The sequence below is a fragment of the Mixophyes fleayi genome, chromosome 4 (genome assembly GCF_038048845.1).
Source record: "Mixophyes fleayi isolate aMixFle1 chromosome 4, aMixFle1.hap1, whole genome shotgun sequence".
Classification (NCBI taxonomy): domain Eukaryota; kingdom Metazoa; phylum Chordata; class Amphibia; order Anura; family Limnodynastidae; genus Mixophyes; species Mixophyes fleayi.
Genome location: NC_134405.1, coordinates 212,425,930 through 212,446,413, shown reverse-complemented (window position 1 = coordinate 212,446,413; position 20,484 = coordinate 212,425,930). Strand labels below are relative to the sequence as shown.

The 20,484-nt window shown below is 36.9% G+C and overlaps 1 protein-coding gene across 1 annotated transcript in view; it reads left to right on the top strand.

The window, feature by feature from the left end:
• Positions 1 to 20,484, top strand: part of LOC142150791 (uncharacterized) — a 174,731-nt gene that overhangs the window by 2,531 nt on the left and 151,716 nt on the right. Inside the window, exons 3-4 of the mRNA XM_075205978.1 lie at positions 1,073 to 1,155; positions 9,597 to 9,717. Coding sequence (XP_075062079.1) covers positions 1,073 to 1,155; positions 9,597 to 9,717 — 204 coding nt within the window. The remainder of the gene's footprint in view (positions 1 to 1,072; positions 1,156 to 9,596; positions 9,718 to 20,484) is intronic.

Below are 20,484 nucleotides of genomic sequence, written 5' to 3'. Positions count from 1 at the left end.
TGATGGACTGGTGTCTTTTTTCAACCTCATCAACTATGTAAAATTAATCACTGGAAAATGTTTACATCTCTTGTTTTCCTTGGTTAAGACCTGTGAGTGACCCTAACTTTGTATCCATGTTTATAGTAAGCTCATTTTAACTAATTTGGGTAGGCTGCAAATGCAATACATTTCAACTGGATGCCGTAATACATGTTTGCACATAAACTGTTAAATTAAAGGATTGAGTTATTAATATTAGGGTTTATTCCTGCTTGAACTAGAATGAATTGTTTTATTTGGAGGTCGGTGCCTACGATTAATCTTTAGTTATTGGAGTTGAAATTTTCATTTTACCCGAAAGCTCTAACTACTCAATTGACATATAAGAGGGAATTTAATTGGCTACCAGGAGCCACATGGAGAAACCTGTTTTCCAGCCATTGTACATTTTTGGAAGCTTTGCTTTGTGGAAAAACGTATAACTACACTTATATTTTAATAGATCAGTGCTGTTGTGTGTCACAATGCTGGGCTTGATGTGGCAAAAGAATTCATGAATAACAGGGAAACCTTTTAAAATATTATATGCTATGGATAGTATATTTAAAGTATATTTTATTAGTAAATTACACTAATTACCTTTAATTCACTTTGGTTTTCAATTATACATATATTGTGAAAAAACAGGAAGTTGCAATAATGAGCAAATGTGTGCAGATATCTTTGTTCTTGACAAAGCATTTATTTACTGACAGAAATATACTTAATGCTTTTGATTGCCCCGCACAAGCTCTTTTGGAAGTTTAATCATCATCATCACCATCACCATTTATTTATATAGCGCCACAAATTCCGCGGCGCTGTACAGAGAACCGATTCACATCAGTCCCTTCCCCATTGGAGCTTACAGTCTAAATTCCCTAACATAGACACACACACATAGACAGATTAGGGTCAATTTTGATAGCAGCCAATTAACCTACTAGTACAAACTCCAATGTAAACCTTCTTTCATATCAATATTATTGTTTGACTTTGATGTAGTATTACTAAGTTGATATACCATACAGATCTTCATCTTTGTTGTCAGGCCCTCTGCTTCTTTCTGCATCTGGACTACTGAATCCACATTCATATGAGAGAGGAAATAATCAGCAGAACATCGACACAATAGTAAGTAGCACACAATAAATGATTAGCATTTTGTGCTTTGAGTAGAGGACACGGCTTCACGATTTTTTAATGATATCCATTAATTTTGTTGATTTCATTAATGGATGCAATTGATGACGTGAATCTTATCAAATGTTTATTCAATAACTGACGGCATTCAAAGGAAATGTGAGTATTTATAGCACCTATTCATTGGCTTATCATAAATGAAGTAAAGATGAACCAACTTTCTGCTCCAAGTTAATATCTGTTCAGATAGGTGTCAATGGCCAGCAGCTAGTCACTGAAAAGATATGCCATATATTCCAAGGCTTTGTTAATTTGCCATATGATATAAATAGACAGTTTAATTCACTGTTTAAAAACTAGCAATCCTTACTCTGCTTCCCATTTGGTCAGAAATAAAAAATAATGGGTCTAAATCATCTTCGAACTCAATGTGAACACAACTTGTGTTTAAAAAAAATTGTGCATAACCTGAACGCAAGTACGCCCATATTCAGGAACAAGCGGATCTCAGGGGGTAAATGTATCAATATGCGGGTGTTAGGAACTTACCTTGTTCCCGTTCCGCTGCGCTGTCAGCGTGATCTGACAGCGGTGTCCGATCTGTTCAGCGCTTCTTCTGTTAGCGCTGCCGCACTTCCGGGTTCTCCCTGCTGCCGATCATGTGACTCCTGGGCGGGGAATTCAAACTCCTATATCTCCCCTGCTCTGACACGCTGCCTGTGTCAGAACAATGTGTTTCCTGTTCCTGGCTACAGTTCCTGTGTCCTGACTACTGTGAACCTGCTCCCTGTGTATCCCTCTATTCCTCCTACTCCTGTGTACCTACCTGGCTGTGACCTGACTATTCTTTGGCTTATGCCTGGCACTACGCAACTGGACTATCTCCTGTGTACCGACTCGGCTGTGTTACCGACTATTCTCTGGATCTCCCTCTGGCACTGTATACCTGATCTTCTGTGTACCGACTCGGCTGTGTTACCAACTATTCTCTGGATTTCCCTCTGGTACCGTATATCTGATATCACCAGTGTACTGACCCGGTCGTCTCTCTGGACCCAAATCCTGCCACGCACCCATTGGCTCCGTGCATCTACCGGTTACTGTTCCAGACCCACCACGCCTGGAATTAACGTAGGCTAATCTGGGGGCCTAATTGCTTTATGCAGACAGACAAAACACAATGTAGGAGATGCACATGCATATGTGGAACATAAAGTCCCATCAGAATGCATGCAAAATAAAAACATTTTATAACATTAATTTACAACTATTAATACTATAATTATTAATAAAAAATATATGTAATTTTCTTAACTGTCTTTTTTTACATGACATACATAATTCAGGATGTTTTTAATGCATACTGTACATAAAATGCATTTTTATAGTTTCTCTTACTTGCAAAAATGTTCTAGCATGCATATGTGTCAGTCATCACTATCAGTCGGCACTTACACCTGACCTGTATCTGGTACAAGTGATATGGCTAAAAAACACATACTTTAGAGATACCCAGAGCTTGAATCGGATGAATGTGCATGCAATCGACTTTGACACGCCCTTACTGTACATTGTCTACATGCGTCTGCACTAGTGGAGGGCTGCCAAATTTTAGCTGGGGTGCAAGACTTGATTCAGCAGTCTGTTAGGAACATTTTAAAGAAGAAAAAAATGCATGTGGCCCTCTGACCAAGCCTAAGGTAGCCCACTATGGGACCAATCTAGGGACAAATGCCCCACACACCCCCACCCTAACTTGACCCTGGTCTGCACCTTCTGCCCCTGTTTTGCCGTTCGAATTGTAGGCAGTCGTAAGTGTCATTTACGTTCGAACATGAATTGCATGCATTTGCGTTCATTGGTGTAAGGGCCGTTTCTGAGCATGTGCACAGAAACTCATGCAAGATACAGCACACAATGGGACTTATGTTTGAAGCTGAATCAGGCCCAATATGCAAAACTTTCCCTGACGTGCTCCTCTAAAATGGTTATTTTTAAATTGCCTTAATAAATAAATACCAATAGTTCTGTTTTCCAAACTTTATACATAGCAGGTAATTGCACAATTTATGGATGCAACCAATATTATGCTGTAAAACGAGAAGGATTATAAAATAATTATGATAACTACAATTAGAGGTGATTGTACATCTGTTTTTTTTGTGTGAGATACACATTTGTAGAAAAAATACATCGATTTTTGTGTACCTAGAACTTATGAATTCATATGCCTCTAGAGGCAGACGGGGGAGGGAAGGATGTGAACCGCCTACAGTAAGGTCCCATTCCCAAAATGTGACAGGAATATGTAAAATATGCCCTCTTTACCCTTGTCAGATATGCTCCTCCAACTTTCCCCAATAATCATGCATGTTAACTTCCCTTCCTGAAGGGCCGCCATCAGGGGGGTACGGTGGTTACTAATGTATGGGGCCCGGCTGCACTGCAGACAGGGGCGGATTTACCACTATGCAACCTAGGCAATTGCCTAGGGCCCAGCAGTCCCCAGAGGGCCCTCCCAGGGCCGGCGGTGAGACCACGCTTTAAAAATGGGCCACTACTTATGGGCCAGTGCTATATGCTTGCCCCCCCGGGCTAAAGTCTGCCAGCCAGCCCCTGAATAGGGGTATATGTTATGCTAAAAAACTATAGTGCTATGGATTTTTTCAGGGAGGGAGCCCCAAACCAGTATCTTGCCTAGGGCCCCATGAGGTCTAAATCCGGCTCTGACTGCAGACTACATTTTTTATTTTTTTATTACTCCTTGTGGACTAGTGGTAATGCGATGCAGACAGCATGTCCCTGCACGGGCTGTCACATCGCATAATACTCACTACAGCCACATAATGCATTCATAGAATATTGTACTACAGGCTGAAGTACAATATTCTAGAATGAATGATGCACCCGCAGTGAGTACTATGCGATGTGACAATTCATGTTTATATACTCTTGATAAAAGTATGTCTTTCCAAAATATATAAATATATATTTCTGAGATGCATTTCCAATATATATAAAAAATATTTACAAATGTAAAAAGTGATCTCCTGTGTGTGCAAACCCTTGGGATTGAATTGGTTGATTATTAGTGGGTTATTTAATAGACAGGGTGGTGTATAATTGTGGAAACACCCGTTAAAATTTAAGGAAAAATTAGTTGCATCCAAGATGGGTGACTTCAAGATAGCCGCCATATTGGCCACATACCCTAAAAAGTTTTCCATCTCACCCAGATCATATGTCTAGACACTGGTTTAATATTTCCTTACTCATTTCCATTGTAAAAGGGTGTTCCCACACTTATGGACCACCATGTATAATGGGACATGACAGAACACTAGGGGTATATTTACTAAGCGGCGGTTCCGAAAAAGACGCTGATTCTCAATGGTTTGCCGAGCTTTTCTTAAAACGACAATTTTATTAATGACAAAACCCAATGGGCTTTGTCTTTAATAGAATTAGCATTTAAAAAAATTACGGCAAACCGGCTGGTTGGAACCACCCCCTTAATACAAATTATTAAAACACCATGTGGGCAGCACGGTGGCGTAGTGGTAGCACTTCTGCCTCACAGCACTGGGATCATGAGTTCAATTCCCAACCATGGCCTTATCTGTGTGGAGTTTGTATGTTTTCCCTGTGTTTGCATGGATTTCCTCCAGGTGCTCTAGTTTCCTCCCACACTCTAAAAACATACTGGTAGGTTAATTGGCTGCTATCAAAATTGACCCTAGTCTCTACCTGTCTGTCTGTATGAGTCTGTGTGTGAGTGTGTGTCTATATTAGGGAATTTAGACTGTAAGCCCCAATGGGGCAGGGACAGATGTGAATGAGTTCTCTGTACAGCGCTGCGAAATCAGTGGCGCTATATAAATAAATGGTGATGATGATGAGGATGATGAATATACCCCTAAATGGTTTTACCAAGATTTTTTTCCCCCCTAATTCATAGTCTAATTTGTTTGTGATTTTATCAAGGAGAACACTTCTATGCAACTAAAATTATTATTTATTTTGTTCCTTTCTGCTTAATTTTAGTATATGAATTTGAGTTCAGTTTTGCTTTGAAACCCTGTAAGTTCTTTTGTACAATCCAAAAATATAAATTTGATGCACTCCTACAAATAATAAACATTATATAATGAGGGCATATAAACGTTTGTGAGTAAAAAGTATATAAATTAAATTATAATATTATATTGAAAAATAAGCTAAAAATAAGTTTTATTTATTGTAATTTATCTATTAATTATATGGTATATTACAGTTAACATACTGTTAAACAAAAAAGTCAACATAATATTTTATATTTCTGAAGAAAACATCACAGTTAACATATATTTAAATACTACTTTTCCAAAAATTTTCTTGACTGCAAAAATACATTTTAGTACAATGTTATCAATGTAATCTATATTTATTAGTTGCTGTTTGTAAAATAGTCCTGTTGGATCTACTAACAATATTCAGAGTATATTTTGCACCACAAATTATGCAATTGCTCTGCTAATATGATAAAAGTAAAATGATGGGTTGGCTTGTCTACAAATGGCAAGAGTCTGTTCTTGTTGCCCTTTTAGAGAATGCCAGACTGTCACAGAATGCAGCAACTATCCAGACTGCCCTGTAAATTGTGCTTGGTTTGTCGCTAGGGCTAGTGAATAATTATTAACAGGTCTCTCTGGAGGTCTCTCCACAGGGATGGCAGTATGAATAACTAAGGTTACCAGATGGCTTCAGGTCAGCAGGGACAGATAAGTGAATTTTCATTAACTGTCAGTTTATTGGATTATGTGATGCAATTAACTCTAAGGGCTCATTCACACATATGGGCTATGCCATTGCATGAAAATGTGTACTTCAGATGCATTTTAGTGATGCGTTTTTAATGAAGTGTTATTATGAATGCACTATGTATTGCACTTTTACCATTACTGTCTATTGTATTAGCAGCGCATGTTAACCCATGAGAAATAGGTACTGTTGGGTTCTACAATTTTAAGTGCGGTATTACAATTTTAGAACACAATGGTGTAAACGAGTCTATAACAAATCATTCCTCCTATTTTTAAATCTGTTTTCTGCTGAAAGGGCATTAACAGTGCATAGGTGTGAATGAGCTATATCAGTTATGGTAGGTAATGGCCTCTTTATCATTTTGATTATACAAAGGGGGGATTTCTGGAAGTGCCTGTAGTAGTATCTGTGAGGTTAACCATAACATGTAGCATGGCTATCGTTTACATTTAATACAATAATGGGAATCAAAAAGCACAAATCAAGTATATTTACTATAGCTTGATATACACATATTATATAGTAATCTATAAGTAGTCTGTTAATTATATATATATGTATATATATATATATATATATATATATATATATATATATCATAAAACATTAATTCTCTTCTTGTGGCACAATAATTATCTTATACAATCTCTCAGAAATAGCAAAGAAGAAATTAAATGAAAGCCATCATGATTGTACACTGTCATTAATCCATACAGCAAAAAATAAAAACGAAATAAGTAAACAACTAGATTGACTATAAATATGAAATATTAACCCCCAACAATGCTACAAGGGGGGTTGGTGAATAGTATGTTCTTCAATCCAAGCTTGTTCAACATTAAACTGTGTCCATGTCATGGAAAGGTCAAGCACTGGGCAACCATAGTGCAAGGTCTTTAACAAAACAAGTGGTCTCATTGCATCCTTTTTTCTCTCGGACAGCCCATTTTCCCTACTATGACTGGAAGCATGTGTTCTTCTGTCCAGTGTACACACAGTGGGTGTAGACAAATAGGAATACAAACTAAACACACCCTCTGCTTTCCCTTTGCTTGTTTTCCTTTGTTAGACATGGCTGCCACCTCATTTCCATGCAGGCAATACATAACAATAAATATGCTTCCAGTTTCACAAAGGCATGTTTTAATGCTATTTTTATGCATATGATGTTGTCACAAAATTGTGTAATAGGCATGTATCTTATGTATGCAAATAGTATTCTATCATAATATGCTAAAATGTTATTAGCTCAAAACACAAATACTGGTTATACTATCTATCTATCTATTTATCTATCTATTATAACCAGTATTCGTGTTTTGTGCTAATAGCAAGCTGCTGCATTACTACTTATAGCACATTATACTGCTTCAGGCACTTTTTAAATAGTGAATTAAAATGTACTGTAAGTATCTCCATTCCCATTTGGGATAGTGGTTCCATTGTTAACCATGAACTAAGTGAAACACACGCTGATTTGTAGTCATCTTCAACAGCCATTTCCATGAAGAAAAATCCATTCCCACATTCCTAATTGAGTTAAGATACTAACGTTTCTATAGGGTTCCCTATATAATGTGGTCATGTGGATTATACATATCTATACTTAACACAGACACGCAATCAGAAATGTGCAATAATCTATACAACAGATTATTAAGATATCATTGTCCCCTATCAGTGATGTCATCTTGATGACTCAATTACTTACAGACATTGACTACTAGACCACTGTTTTTCTTGTGCTATCCTTAGCTGGTGAAATTATAATGTGTGTGGAACAGAGAGATCCCTATATTATATGTATGTTTACAACCAAGCATTGAGACTGATGATGTCTGCTGGCAAAAGCGCTTTATTATGTTAAAGTCTAGAGATAGACGTGTTGTAACTAAGTGAGAGCAGGGTAGGAGCATTGTAAGTAAGATCAAGCTTTCATGTTGATAGCTGTATAAAAAGTGAGGATGGGGATTAACCAGGTGATAATGATCCTATCGGTAGTATCATATATTAAAACGAGAGTAAATGTTTACAGTTGTCTAAAGAGGATCTAAACATGTAATAGTAAGGAGCAGGAGCATGACCAGGATGTAAAAATGTTGATAATTAAAGTTTTTATGATCATTTCTATAATTTTGTCATTTTCTATTTAGACAGCATTTGAATTTTCTCTTCCGATTTGTCCTCTCATCAGCAGCAGCATCACTGTAGGTGTTGCAATACTGCAACACCTACAAGACAATTACTAAGTTTTAGGAGTGTATTTTTGAACAATCACATGTTCTGTTTCTGAGATATGTTATCTACACCTATGATCTTCAGATGGGTTCTGACCTCAGCTTGTAGGTCTAAAACTCAATTCTTATTTTATTCATTTAAAACTATTCCTTAAGCCACCTTTACTTTCCATTTTTTAAAAAGGGTTCCTAAACAGGAGTCATCCTATACTTTCAATAGGATGACTTTTGGAACATCCATTTGACATGGGAAAGCCCAGTTATATGTGTGTTAATACCCATGCAATAAAAACATTAACTCAGAAGTGACCCATGTTAAAAAGATAGCCCCAGTGACCACTCACTGTCATGATTAATTTAAGGCATAATGGTACTTGACTAAGCAGTATTTTGGGTGTAAAATGATAATTCAAATTAATTAAGGATGTGGTCATAAAGTAGGCATTACCTTTTTCATACTTTACACAGCGTTCATTTTTATATGGACCTGCTGTCCCGCAAAGCTAGCCATTTTATACATGTAATTGGCAAAAGCAGAAGGTGGGCTTGCTTCTATGTATGTGCTTTATGGCCAATAGGTGCAGTTGGCAAAACTAAAAGTGTAGTGCATCTGCTTAATTTGTGATTAGTAGATGACCTCATACTATCTGTGTATTTATTTTATTACTACTCATTTCTCTCCCAAACACTGCGTCATTTTTCTTTTTACGCTGCTAGAATATCTGATTATGCTGTAAGGCTGGGTACACAGTACATAAAATTTATCCCAAGGTGATTTAGTTAACCATTTTACCAACAACTGAAGAAAAAAAGTCCCGATCAGTATGCCGATTCATGTGTGCACACTATACACGTTTTACATGATTTACCTTCAGATCTGCACTCTTTATTTGTCATAACCATCGGCTGAAAAGATTGTGACTCTGCACACTCCATAGCGATCTATCAGTCATGAGTGCATAGTCATACACACTGCAGAATTGAAACTAGATTTTTAGTTTGGTTTGAAAATCAAATGAAACTATAGGATGTGCTTTGAACGATATTCGTTCATTGTTGAACCTACACACTAATATGATAGTCGTTTATCATGTAATTGTCTGATAATTGGCTGAAAACCTGTAGTGAGTTTGAAAGTGCCATTTGAAAGTGCAGGGGACAGATAGCACTAAAACAATATGCGTTTCCCTAACAATATGATAAGTAAGCATATATGGGTTTTTCATGTACTGGAAGATGAGAGTTAAGTAATGCTAACCTCTCAATTTTAAGTTTAAGTTCATATTTCATTGCATACGACAGAATATATTTTGCTTGCAGTTAAACCATTCTATTTAGTAATTAGATTCATATTTATTAATCATTGCTAAACATTTGTTTTATTTCCTGCAGTTTACAGATGAGGAAGATATTGATCTTAAATCCCAAGATGAACTGTGCAATCAAACTGGATTGTATGTATATAATTGTGGCACAAAGGACTACTCGTTTTATTCTAATTCCGATTCTTCAGGTAATTTTAATGAAATTGATATACAATATAATTGAATTGATATACAATAAGGTCCTATAACATCTAAATATCTGCTCCTCTGTATGCAGTAGAAACAGTAATTTCATGTCAGCAGCATTTTTCATTATTATCAGTGTTATACAGGGAATTAAGTTTCCCCTACTGGAATCTATATGGATATTACACTAGCTATATGACTTATATGGATATGATATTATAGCAGTTAGTTTCCACTATAACATGGAGACCACTATGATGTAGTCCACCTATAGTGAACCTCTGACTCAGACTTTGAGGGGCTGTGCACAAAAGGCAGCATGTTATTCCCTCCCATCTAGGCTACGGGAGCTGTATAAGGAGAGGGGTCCATAAGATCTCTTTCCATTATAACAAAATAATAAAAAAATTAAAGACTAATATACAAAATTTAAATAAGATTTATTTGAATAAAAGATTCCCCAAAGCCCTTGTTCATCACTTTATTTAATATAAAATAAAATATTTTCTTCTTTCTTGATCCATCATAGTCCAAATGACAAGTAAAGTCTTATTTTCTTCATTCTTCTTTCCTTAGCTGTCACAGTTCAAAAACATACGCAAAAAAATCCCATAAAAACAACCCCCCTCATATGATATAAATAACCAAGGGGAAATAATCATAGCTGGGAGTTCCCTTCATCGTCAGTCAACCACAAGTGCCCAGTGTAGAAAGAAAACACAGGGCAGTCCAGAGCAAGTGTAAGGTTAGACCCACCTCGGGCTGCTGCTGCAGCCTATATAAGTAATAAGTACCACCTCTATAATTATTGCACTTTTGCAAAAACCTTTCTGTTTTCTCAGTTTCAAAATCAATACAATTGAAACATTTCTAATTCTAATAATAAACTTGCTAAAATATTTACATTGTGTTAAATTTACTATGGGAAAAGATGACTCTATTTCCCTTTCAGTTATGCCATACCTCTCAACAGGTATCATTTAGATAGAAGCACATGATGTTGTGGTGTGCCACTGGAGGGGGCAAGTCATATAAGCATGGGACAAGGTAATCCTGTATAGGAGACATGACATTGGACCCACCTCAGCTCTGTAACACATTTCTTGTAACATAGCGCTATGGACACTGGTGAAAACGACTCTTGGAAAATAAAGTTGGCGTAATAATGGTGTTAAGTGAGAGTGAAACATAAGTTAAGGAACAAAGGTTTTGAGAGCTCTACTGCACATATGAGTCTGAAACAATGAAAATAAAAGGATCCACAATAATAGCCAAACAAAGATAAGTCAGAAAGTATATAGAAATATTCATAATTATATGTAGAAATGTTCATTATACCAAATACATTATTTAAATTGACAAATGTACAAAAATGAAGATAAAAAGAGGAGACATCTTTCCTAGTCAGAGTGACAGCTCATTAAAAATTATATCTTGGGTCAGGGGTGATGAAATAAAAAAATGGCATATTTGGCAAGACTGAATTCAACAACGTAATCCAGTGAGCATCTGGTGATGGGACAGCAGTGAGTATTTTGACATGCTGGTCGTCTTACTGCAGCACTGATAAACAGACCTGCCACCATTACTCATTTCATCAAGGAGACGATTGTCTAATCTGCTGTTTCCCACTTGTTGACTGAATTAACCAATGTAAGCAGCTTGTTTTACAAACTAACTAACAGAGCCCAGCTTAATTCAGTGGAAAAGTGTCAAATATCAGAGCAGATAAATTCGCTCTAGTGAAATGGCTGAAGTTGGACTGTCTAAGAAAACATAGAGGAATTGTAATAAAACTACATTGTATCTGCTTCATCAGCTGAAGATTAGTGGTAATAAAGAGCCCAAGTATTCCTTGCCTGTTTAGCCCTGGTCCGAATGATCAGTAATTCCCCACTGTGTAGGTTTTCCCAGAGTAAGGGTCGCCATTATGCATTAAATCCCAGAATTGTTTTCTATTTTTGAGTGACAAATCCCGGGCCTGGCCAGAATTCCTCAGGAGTCCTGGAGGCTCTCATAGAAACAAGGAAGGAGTGACCTGCAAACAATTAGTTGTACAGGCTGCTTTCTATTATTATAAAAAGAATGGCAGTGCAATCCCTGTAAACAGTAATTCCTGTGCCTTATACAACCCTGCATTAGAGACAGATGACAGGGGGGAGAGTGTATGAGGAACAGGAAGCGCTGGTGAGAGGGGTCGGCTGCTCCTATAGTTACCAGTAGGAAGTTGTCTGCACGCTGTTAACAGGCACAGTGCAGGTTGCCTCTTTCTGGTTACTATTAGAGCAGGTAAAGGACTGGGGGCATATTGGTAAAGGGGAGCATACTGGCACTGGAGAGCATATTATCTACCAGAACTGGGGACATACTGGGAAGGGGAGGGGGAGCTGTACACTGACACTGGGGTAAATACTGGTATGATGTGGTTTACTGGCACTGGGAGTATATCTTAGTGAAAGCATGCTTAATAATGGACAAGGAGGCATACTGTCTTTGGGGCGTTACATAGCTAAAAGATGCATGGCCAGGTGTGTACTTGGGGGGGTCCAGTTGCCTAGAAACGCCCTTATGTTTGGAACATCACCTCCAGTACCCAGGGTTTTATTCCTGGTGACATCGTGGGCGGCAAGAAGAATGTATTAAAAAAAAATGGACAGACACAAGAATACCTCCCTTTTTCTCACTCTGTGAATGTAGGGGCAGTGCAGCCTATTACTGCAGCACATGGCCCCTACTGGCAGCCCTGCAGGAAATAGACCTGTCACATCATGGCTGCCCCACTGCTACAGAAAAAAAAGAGTGCAATAAAAAGTGACAGCAAGAAAGGCACAAGCAACACAGGGGGGGAAATGGGAAAAAAGAGAGCTAGAAGGGATAAACTAAAGAAGGGAAGGGGGTCCCCCTACCTCTGCACCATAGACCACTGGCTGCCTTTTACCACAGAAAAGGCATCTCATGGCCATGTCTATATCTCTTACCCGCCTCCCCCCCTCCATAAATCCTCTTTTCTTATCTCTCCTCCCCACTTTGAATTGTCTCTTTCTCCAATTCTGTATATGTACCTCTCTCTCTGTATCCTCATGTGTATGTGCATAGCTCTCTCCCTTTTGTGTGTTTTTGTCCTTTTCTTTCTTCTCATTTTTGCTCCTCTGTCTCATCTTTGACACCCCATGTGTGTTTCTATCTGCCCTCTTGCTTCTGTGTGTCTGTGTCTTGTGGTTGTCTGTTACTTTATTTCTCCCCTTTGTGTGTACATCAGTCTACTTTTGTCCTCTCATCCCATTTGTGCCTCAAGTGTGCACTTATGGGAGTTTCCAGTTGCTAATAAGCCCTTCCCCCAATTCACCACCTCCTATGATAATCAAGTGCGTATGCTGAAGCATCACAGGAAGCTCAGTGAGTAAGAAGGGGTGAATGAAAGACTTCACCTCCATCATGTGACAGAGTGGAGCTGGGTCTCCTTATTCCACTACAACAGGGATGGCCGTGAGTTGACAGCATTTCTGGGGAGAGGTGAGTGGCTGTTAGTAATGCTGTAAACTATAAGCGCAAAAGATTTACAGTGTGCCTCAAGATAAGTCTGTATATAATCTGTTATATGATGTATTCAATGTTGAAAAACGGTACTCAGCAATGTCCATGACCTTTAGTAAACTCTTCCCACGGGTTCCTTATAGCCTGAGCAGCCTGTCAGCTGAGAGTCTTCCCCTTTTTTTTTTCACCCAATCTCCACAGGTGTACCAAGATATCTAGGATATCAAGCAAACGGGGGCGCCTCCATAGTGCATTATCCACATTTTATTGTTAAAATCACATACAAAGTATGCACGTACCAAAAATCCTTAGACAGCAAGCATGTAAAGTATCAATAACAGGTTAACTCCTATACAACAATATGAAGCAGACCTCCCAATCAGTACTCCTCCTCCAACCCTCTACGCGTTTCGTCTTGAACGACTTTGTTAGGAGGGGTGGGTCCGATCTGAATCAGGCTACTTTTTATAGGACAGTTTGATTACTTATGTCAGTATGTAACAGGTTTCACTCATTACGTTCCAGCTACACAGTTTATATCAACCCCTATTTAAATACAATATTGAGCTATCTAAAACAACAAGATATGTTTCATGCGGATATTAATTAAGACATTGTACATATAATAATATCATATGTTATTGTGGATTGAAATATTGAACTATTTGAGGTCATATAAATATATTTTAGACAATATTTTAAAATGTAAAATTATATATTAAGTAGATGTATTTTATATCATGTATGTGATTAGTTTCATTAATGCGATTTTGAAAAGTATATGTTGACAGTTTAAACTATCAACTCCCTAAGATTCATAAACAATTGATTAACAACCTGGGGCGTCCCATAATCTCGGGATTGGTTCTGTAACTGCCTCCTTACCTGAATCTGTGGATTGTTATCTTAAAAAATATGTGAGTCATTTGAAGTTGTTCCTAAAGGACTCTACGCATGTGTTACAAGTCATGAGGGACATTAAATGGGAGTCTGATTATTTATGGTGTACAGTAGATGCTCAATCTCTGTACACAGCTATTCCCCATTCCAAAGGAGTCAATGCCGTAAATCTATGTCTAAGGGAAGATAGTGATCTTAGTGATACACTATAAGAGTTCTTAGTTGAATGTACTCAGTATATTCTTGATCACAATTATTTCATTGTTTTTGGACCATTTTACCAATAGGTGCTGGGGACTGCACTGGGCAGTCCCTTCAGACCCAGTTATGCTAATATCTACACAGGAAACTGGGAAAAACACATTATCTATAATAATCAGAAGTATATGGAAAAAAATATTTTATTTAAATGATATATACATGATATTCTGATTATATGGAAGGGTACATCAATAGACTTTGATCTCTTTATGAATGAGATCAATGTGATTGACTATGAACTCAAATTTACATGTAACACTAATAAGAATAAAATTGAATCTTTAGATCTAGTATTAGATACTGTCCATTATATGGAGAAACAATATATAAATACACAAACATCAAACAAGTGGACAGTAATAGCTACATTGACTATATTAGTTGCCATCAAAAAAGTTGGAAAGACAATATCCCGTGTTCACAGTTTATAAGAATTCAACGAAACTATGAGGATACTTTTGAGCAACAGGCATTAATAATATATGATAGATTTTATGAACGGAGATATCCTGAAAAATTGTTGTTGCTTAGCCTCGAGAAATTGGATAGAACTGAGTTGCTAACATATAAGAAAAAAGAAAATAATAAGGAAATTATGTGTCCTTTTGTTACCACTTATAATATAGAGAATATACCTATCACCAGAATTTTAGAGAAACACTGGTCAGTATTGAAACTGGATCCCTTATTGTCATTTTTAAAAGGTCCAAAACTTTCAAATCCTTTTTAGTTCCATCTCATCTTATATATATCGATTTCAAGGAATAACTGGTTAACACCTAGAAAAGACTTTTTTCCTTGTGGATGTTTAAAGCCTGTAAATTTGTACATAAAGAACTTAAAACCTTTCTGTGCACCTCTGATACTAAATATAGGACTATTAATTCCCTTCTGAATTGTAATACCACACATGTGATCTATTTAATTGAATGTAAGTGTGGGAAAAAATATGTAGGTAAAACAAAAAGAGCACTAAAAATAAGAATATTTGAACATTTAAGGAATATTCAACATAAAGTGGAGAATCATAGTATACCGAGACATTTTCATACATGTCAGAATGCCGATTCTAGTGCTCTACGTTTTAAAGCCATAGAACAAATAGAAATCGAAAAAAGAGGAAGGGACTATCTTTTGCGATTAGCACAAAGAGAGCACAAATTGACCCTAATTAATGAACATAAATTGTAATTCTAGACTATAGGAACTGTGTTATTTCACAACCCCCATTCAATCCTACTGGAGAAAGGGTATAGAGGATACAAATCCAATAGGTGTGCTACATGAAAAAACAGAAAGTATTTAACTTATGTGCAAAATAGAAAAATAATTTTCACCCCTTGCATTGTAACATGGTTTTGTCCAGGAGACTGAAATAAGAAACTTCTTAATTTAAGTTCCTTAATGAATCAGGCCCTATATTTATATATATTTTCTTATTTCTTCTTCCAAATACTCTTTATCTGTTTGCACAATAATACATAATAATACACAACAATAAAATCATTATTCAAAATAATTGCAATAGACAGTATATGACAAATAAAACTGAAGCATTGAAGAAATGTCAGGTAGAGTTGGACTACATTTAAATCGTTTCCATGCTGTCCAGTGGCCTTGTAAACATTCTGTCCCTTTCAAGCTGGGGTCTCCTGAGAACAACTGTGCAGAATGGATGTATGGTCTTTACTGTCATTAAAAACTCATTTGATGTTGTTTTGTACTGAAGGATATTGGAAGGCATTTTTCTTGTGATAGTTTGCTATGAGGTTGATAAAGTTACAGACAATGTCAAATATGTTAATGCCTGGCATGGAATGGAAAACTGTCACATATATTTCTGAATATCAAATATGGCTTTTCCTTTTGGATTAACTTGTATATTAGCATTCTGGCCTATAAAGGGGAGTTTGCAAGTTTGGTCAATTTTGTGATTTCAAACGCTAAATATTTTGCTCCATTATGGGGCTCCGCCACTAAACTACTTAGGTTGCCGGTCAAAAGAATTACAGAAGACAATATAGTGATTTTTTCTGGTGTCTGATCCCTTACCACTCCTCCTTCGTGTACTATAAAATAGAGAAAAAAGAATGGAGAATGAGTTGGCCGTAATATAGGTTTAATACAAGCTTTTGACCAGCACATGGTATGCTTCACTCTTCTCATTTGCATGACCAATGTGCAATTGTCCTTTTTATGATGAGCTGCTTTAAAAGTAGAATTGCTTCATAAAATGATAATTGCTCCAGAGTCATAAAACTAGATAACCTCTGGTAACTAAAGATGTATGACAAAACTTAAGCACTAGTGTTATGGTGTTTAAAACCAGAAAGGATTGTAAATATTAATATATTTCTAGTGGTCTCAACCATTTGAAAGCACTGGCAGATGTGGTAATCAACATGAAGAGAAAAGCAAGCAATGTTCACCATAGTAGAACTTGCAGAAAATCATAACAAATTGCTGTCTTCAGTGTGTTCATCTGGAAGTCAACATCAATAATTATTTCAAGACAGGCCTGCTCAGCATTTTTCTCAAAACTGTTCTTAATGTATTTAAGGACATTTTACGTTGTATTTTTAAAGCAATGGGGCTGAGTTTATTCATATAGCAGAGTGTTTTTTTCTGTCCAATGAATGTGGCTTATCATTGGCTAGCTGCAGCTTCAGCCTACTATTCTTATCCCTACAGAGCCCCCCCCCCTTCCCCTTGCGCAAGAGAAAGCAGTTGGCTTATCGCCTTTTATGGAATTACCCAGAAAGTATAGGATGTTCAATTCGTGTTGATCGACTGTTATAATTAATTATTCAATAAATGAATCAATTAGAATATTTAGACATTGACGACATTTAACTCTACAAAACAGGAACAATGCAAAACACTAAATATTGTTTACATTGTGTACCTTTCCAAAAGAGTTGTACTCATCATATTGTCCCAAAACATAGTTTCGCACATTTACTTAAATTTTTACATAGAATTTTACTTATGAAAATATTTCAATAAAATTATCTTATGTCTTACTAAATTTCCTAAGGAAATCAGATAAGGCATAATTAAACATGAAGCTTGTTTATTGTAAAGTACTAAGTTACTTAATATTGATAAGATTAAACATACTGTGTTCCACCTACATTGCGGAAAAGATGAAAGAAATACCCTTTTATATGACAAGAGATTTCCTCTTTAATCTTTTATGATTCATGTCACTCAAGCATGGGCTCGGGAACAGATAAGAGATGTTTAGTTTCATTCTGATACTTTACGTATGAACTTCAGTATCTTCATTTCAATTATGCATGTATACAATTCTTTAAAAGAACAAATTGTTTGGGTCTAAATTATTACAAGGGAATATTTGTAGCAGACTATTCTCTCAACATCTTCCCAATGTTACTTTTAAATAGATATTGGTGGTTATATATAAACTAACAACACAACACAAGCACCTACAAACACCCTTCTGACATAACAAAATTGTACTTGTGTACTGTGCACCCATTTTTGTGGGATGACACATGGATTTGCCAAATTGAAACCAACACCTTGTGAGCAACTTTTGCATTTCATATTGTACAGACTTGGTTGGATGGGAGTCGTTTCTCTCTTGTGCTGGATAGGCACAATGATGCAATGGGGATATGCGCCCAATCCAAAGCAGACTTTAATTTGCTGAACAGTATATATTACTAATCAAGAAGGGGTGGAAATTATGCATATTTGATGCCAGTTCTGATTTTGCAGTGCTTTGTGGCTGTGCCAATGGACGTATAATTTACACCAGTTGACATAACCAGTAATTTTCCAACATTTACAACATACACAAACTGAAGATTAACATAAATAAGTTGTTGGTGAAGGAAAACACATTTTCACGATTCATAGCCATTTCTAAGTAGCTAATGATATCTTAATTATAAAATCCTTATAATCAGTACCTAAAGCTGGGTACACACTGCAGAATTTTCCACCAACATTTTATGCAGATGAATTTTACATGCGATCGATGTTCCGATCGCTCGGTCCATGGATTGCATACACACTAGCCTTGTTTAGGACGATAAAGGGAAGAGCGGACGTCCCTTTAGCGACTTTTTACAGCCATGTTGTCGTGAGCAATGACTGTAATTTCGTACTCACTGTTGTGGATCGGTCGGAAGTTTATACACACTACACAACGGAAACGTCATTGGAATGAAAATATTAAACGGTACGACCAACCAAATGAGGCGACAATCGTCCATTTGGGCAGACTTTCGACCATCGTGTCACTACACACACTGACCCGACTTTTGAACGAGCGGTCGTATGTCGGCTGATTTAGCCGATTATTGGACGAAAACCGTGTAGTGTGTACCTAGCTCTATGCCGACAAGGGTTCCCACTCGCTTTCTACCTTGTACGCTTTGTTATGGACTTATCCATCAGATATATTTCATATATTCAATTTGATCATGAACCATATAAAGTAAACACTCTTGTTGTACTTAAGTACTTTCTCTGGAGTATATCACCTTAAAGGAACCTTATATCCTGTCTCAATACTTCATACATTAAAATTCATTTAACATGAATCAAGATTTTGGTAAAGCCAATTGAAAATCTGTACCTTCTTTTTGTTTACAATAATCTAAACCACGTTCCTTTCTCCAGCTAGGGGTTAATAAGGCTCATTTAAGCAAATATAAAATGGTAAAATATTTGTATATTAAAATAAAGACATCCTCAATGACCCCTTACATTTAAAAGGCATATTAAACATACATAAGGGTGAAAAGAACAGTATATTAGGAGAAAAACCTAAATGAATGAATTGAGAAGAAAAAATGGAGACGATTATGCTCTGTGGTGGATTTTTTACTTTTTAAACCAAACCTTGAAAACGTAAATGGCCGTGCATATTGGATGCACAGATGGGTCATGCATTTACATCTGTATATTATGTGCAACTACACATCTATAAATGTGCTTCTACTATACAAATCATTCTCTTTGTAAATGACTCCCAACGTATTAAAAAGATATTTCATAAACATGTTTTCAAAATAAATCCAGTAAACATACAGGGCAAAAAAAATATCAACCCCACATAGACACAAGGGTACATTTAACAAACACATCTCATTGTATAATTTAATATACATATAGGTGTATATATATGTATAAATATACACAAGGGAATAAGCTTAGGTCATTGGCTGGATTTAGAACATGCCACGAAGCGGAGCATTTATAAAACCCATAAAGCCTATTTTCCAGGGTATTTGTGTTTGTGTCTAAAGGCCAGAGCCGTAACGACGGCGGTGCGGGCGGTGCGACCGCCCAGGGCGCAATGCCTAGTGGGGGCGCAACACCCGCCCTCCCTTTCCATACCATCCGTGAAAAACAATCTAATCCTGCGGTGGCACTTTGCCAATTGAAGACAGCCAGCGGAGTAGGGCGCCTGCTTCCTGCTCTTGCAGCGTCCTGGAACACAGGCAAGGAGGAGCCAGCACAGAAGGAAGATGACAAGAACAGAAGCCCAGGTAAGTAAACTAGTACGCTGTCCGAACCGGAAGTTATATGGAGTTCATTGCATTGCTGAAGTGCAGAATATACATTGGAGTATTGAAAATTTGCACTATTTTGGGTAATTGTAAAATAATTTATTATTACTTAGGGAAATGTGTGCATGGATGCAATGTTCTAAGTTCTACAGCACAAAATCCAAATGATCCTAAACTACAATATGGTTAATTTGAAAAATAAAAATACATAACAAGAGCCACTTCAATTTTCTCTATTAACTTCCACCCTCCTATCCATCCCCTCTGCACTTCCACCCACCTCCCCTAATCCTCCTCCCCTCATCCTCCCATTATGTACCTCTCAGTCCAAACCTCTCCTATCAGTATTCTTCTCTTTCACATTATTGATATAGTTGTTCCCTATCTTTCATTAATTTACTATTCCATTACTTACTTTCCTCTTGTGTTGATCATCGCTATTTATATTAGTATTAATAATATTGTTAACATCATGCTTCGGTATCACTACCACTGGCCCTTGAAGTCTCATGTTACACCACTCCGGTC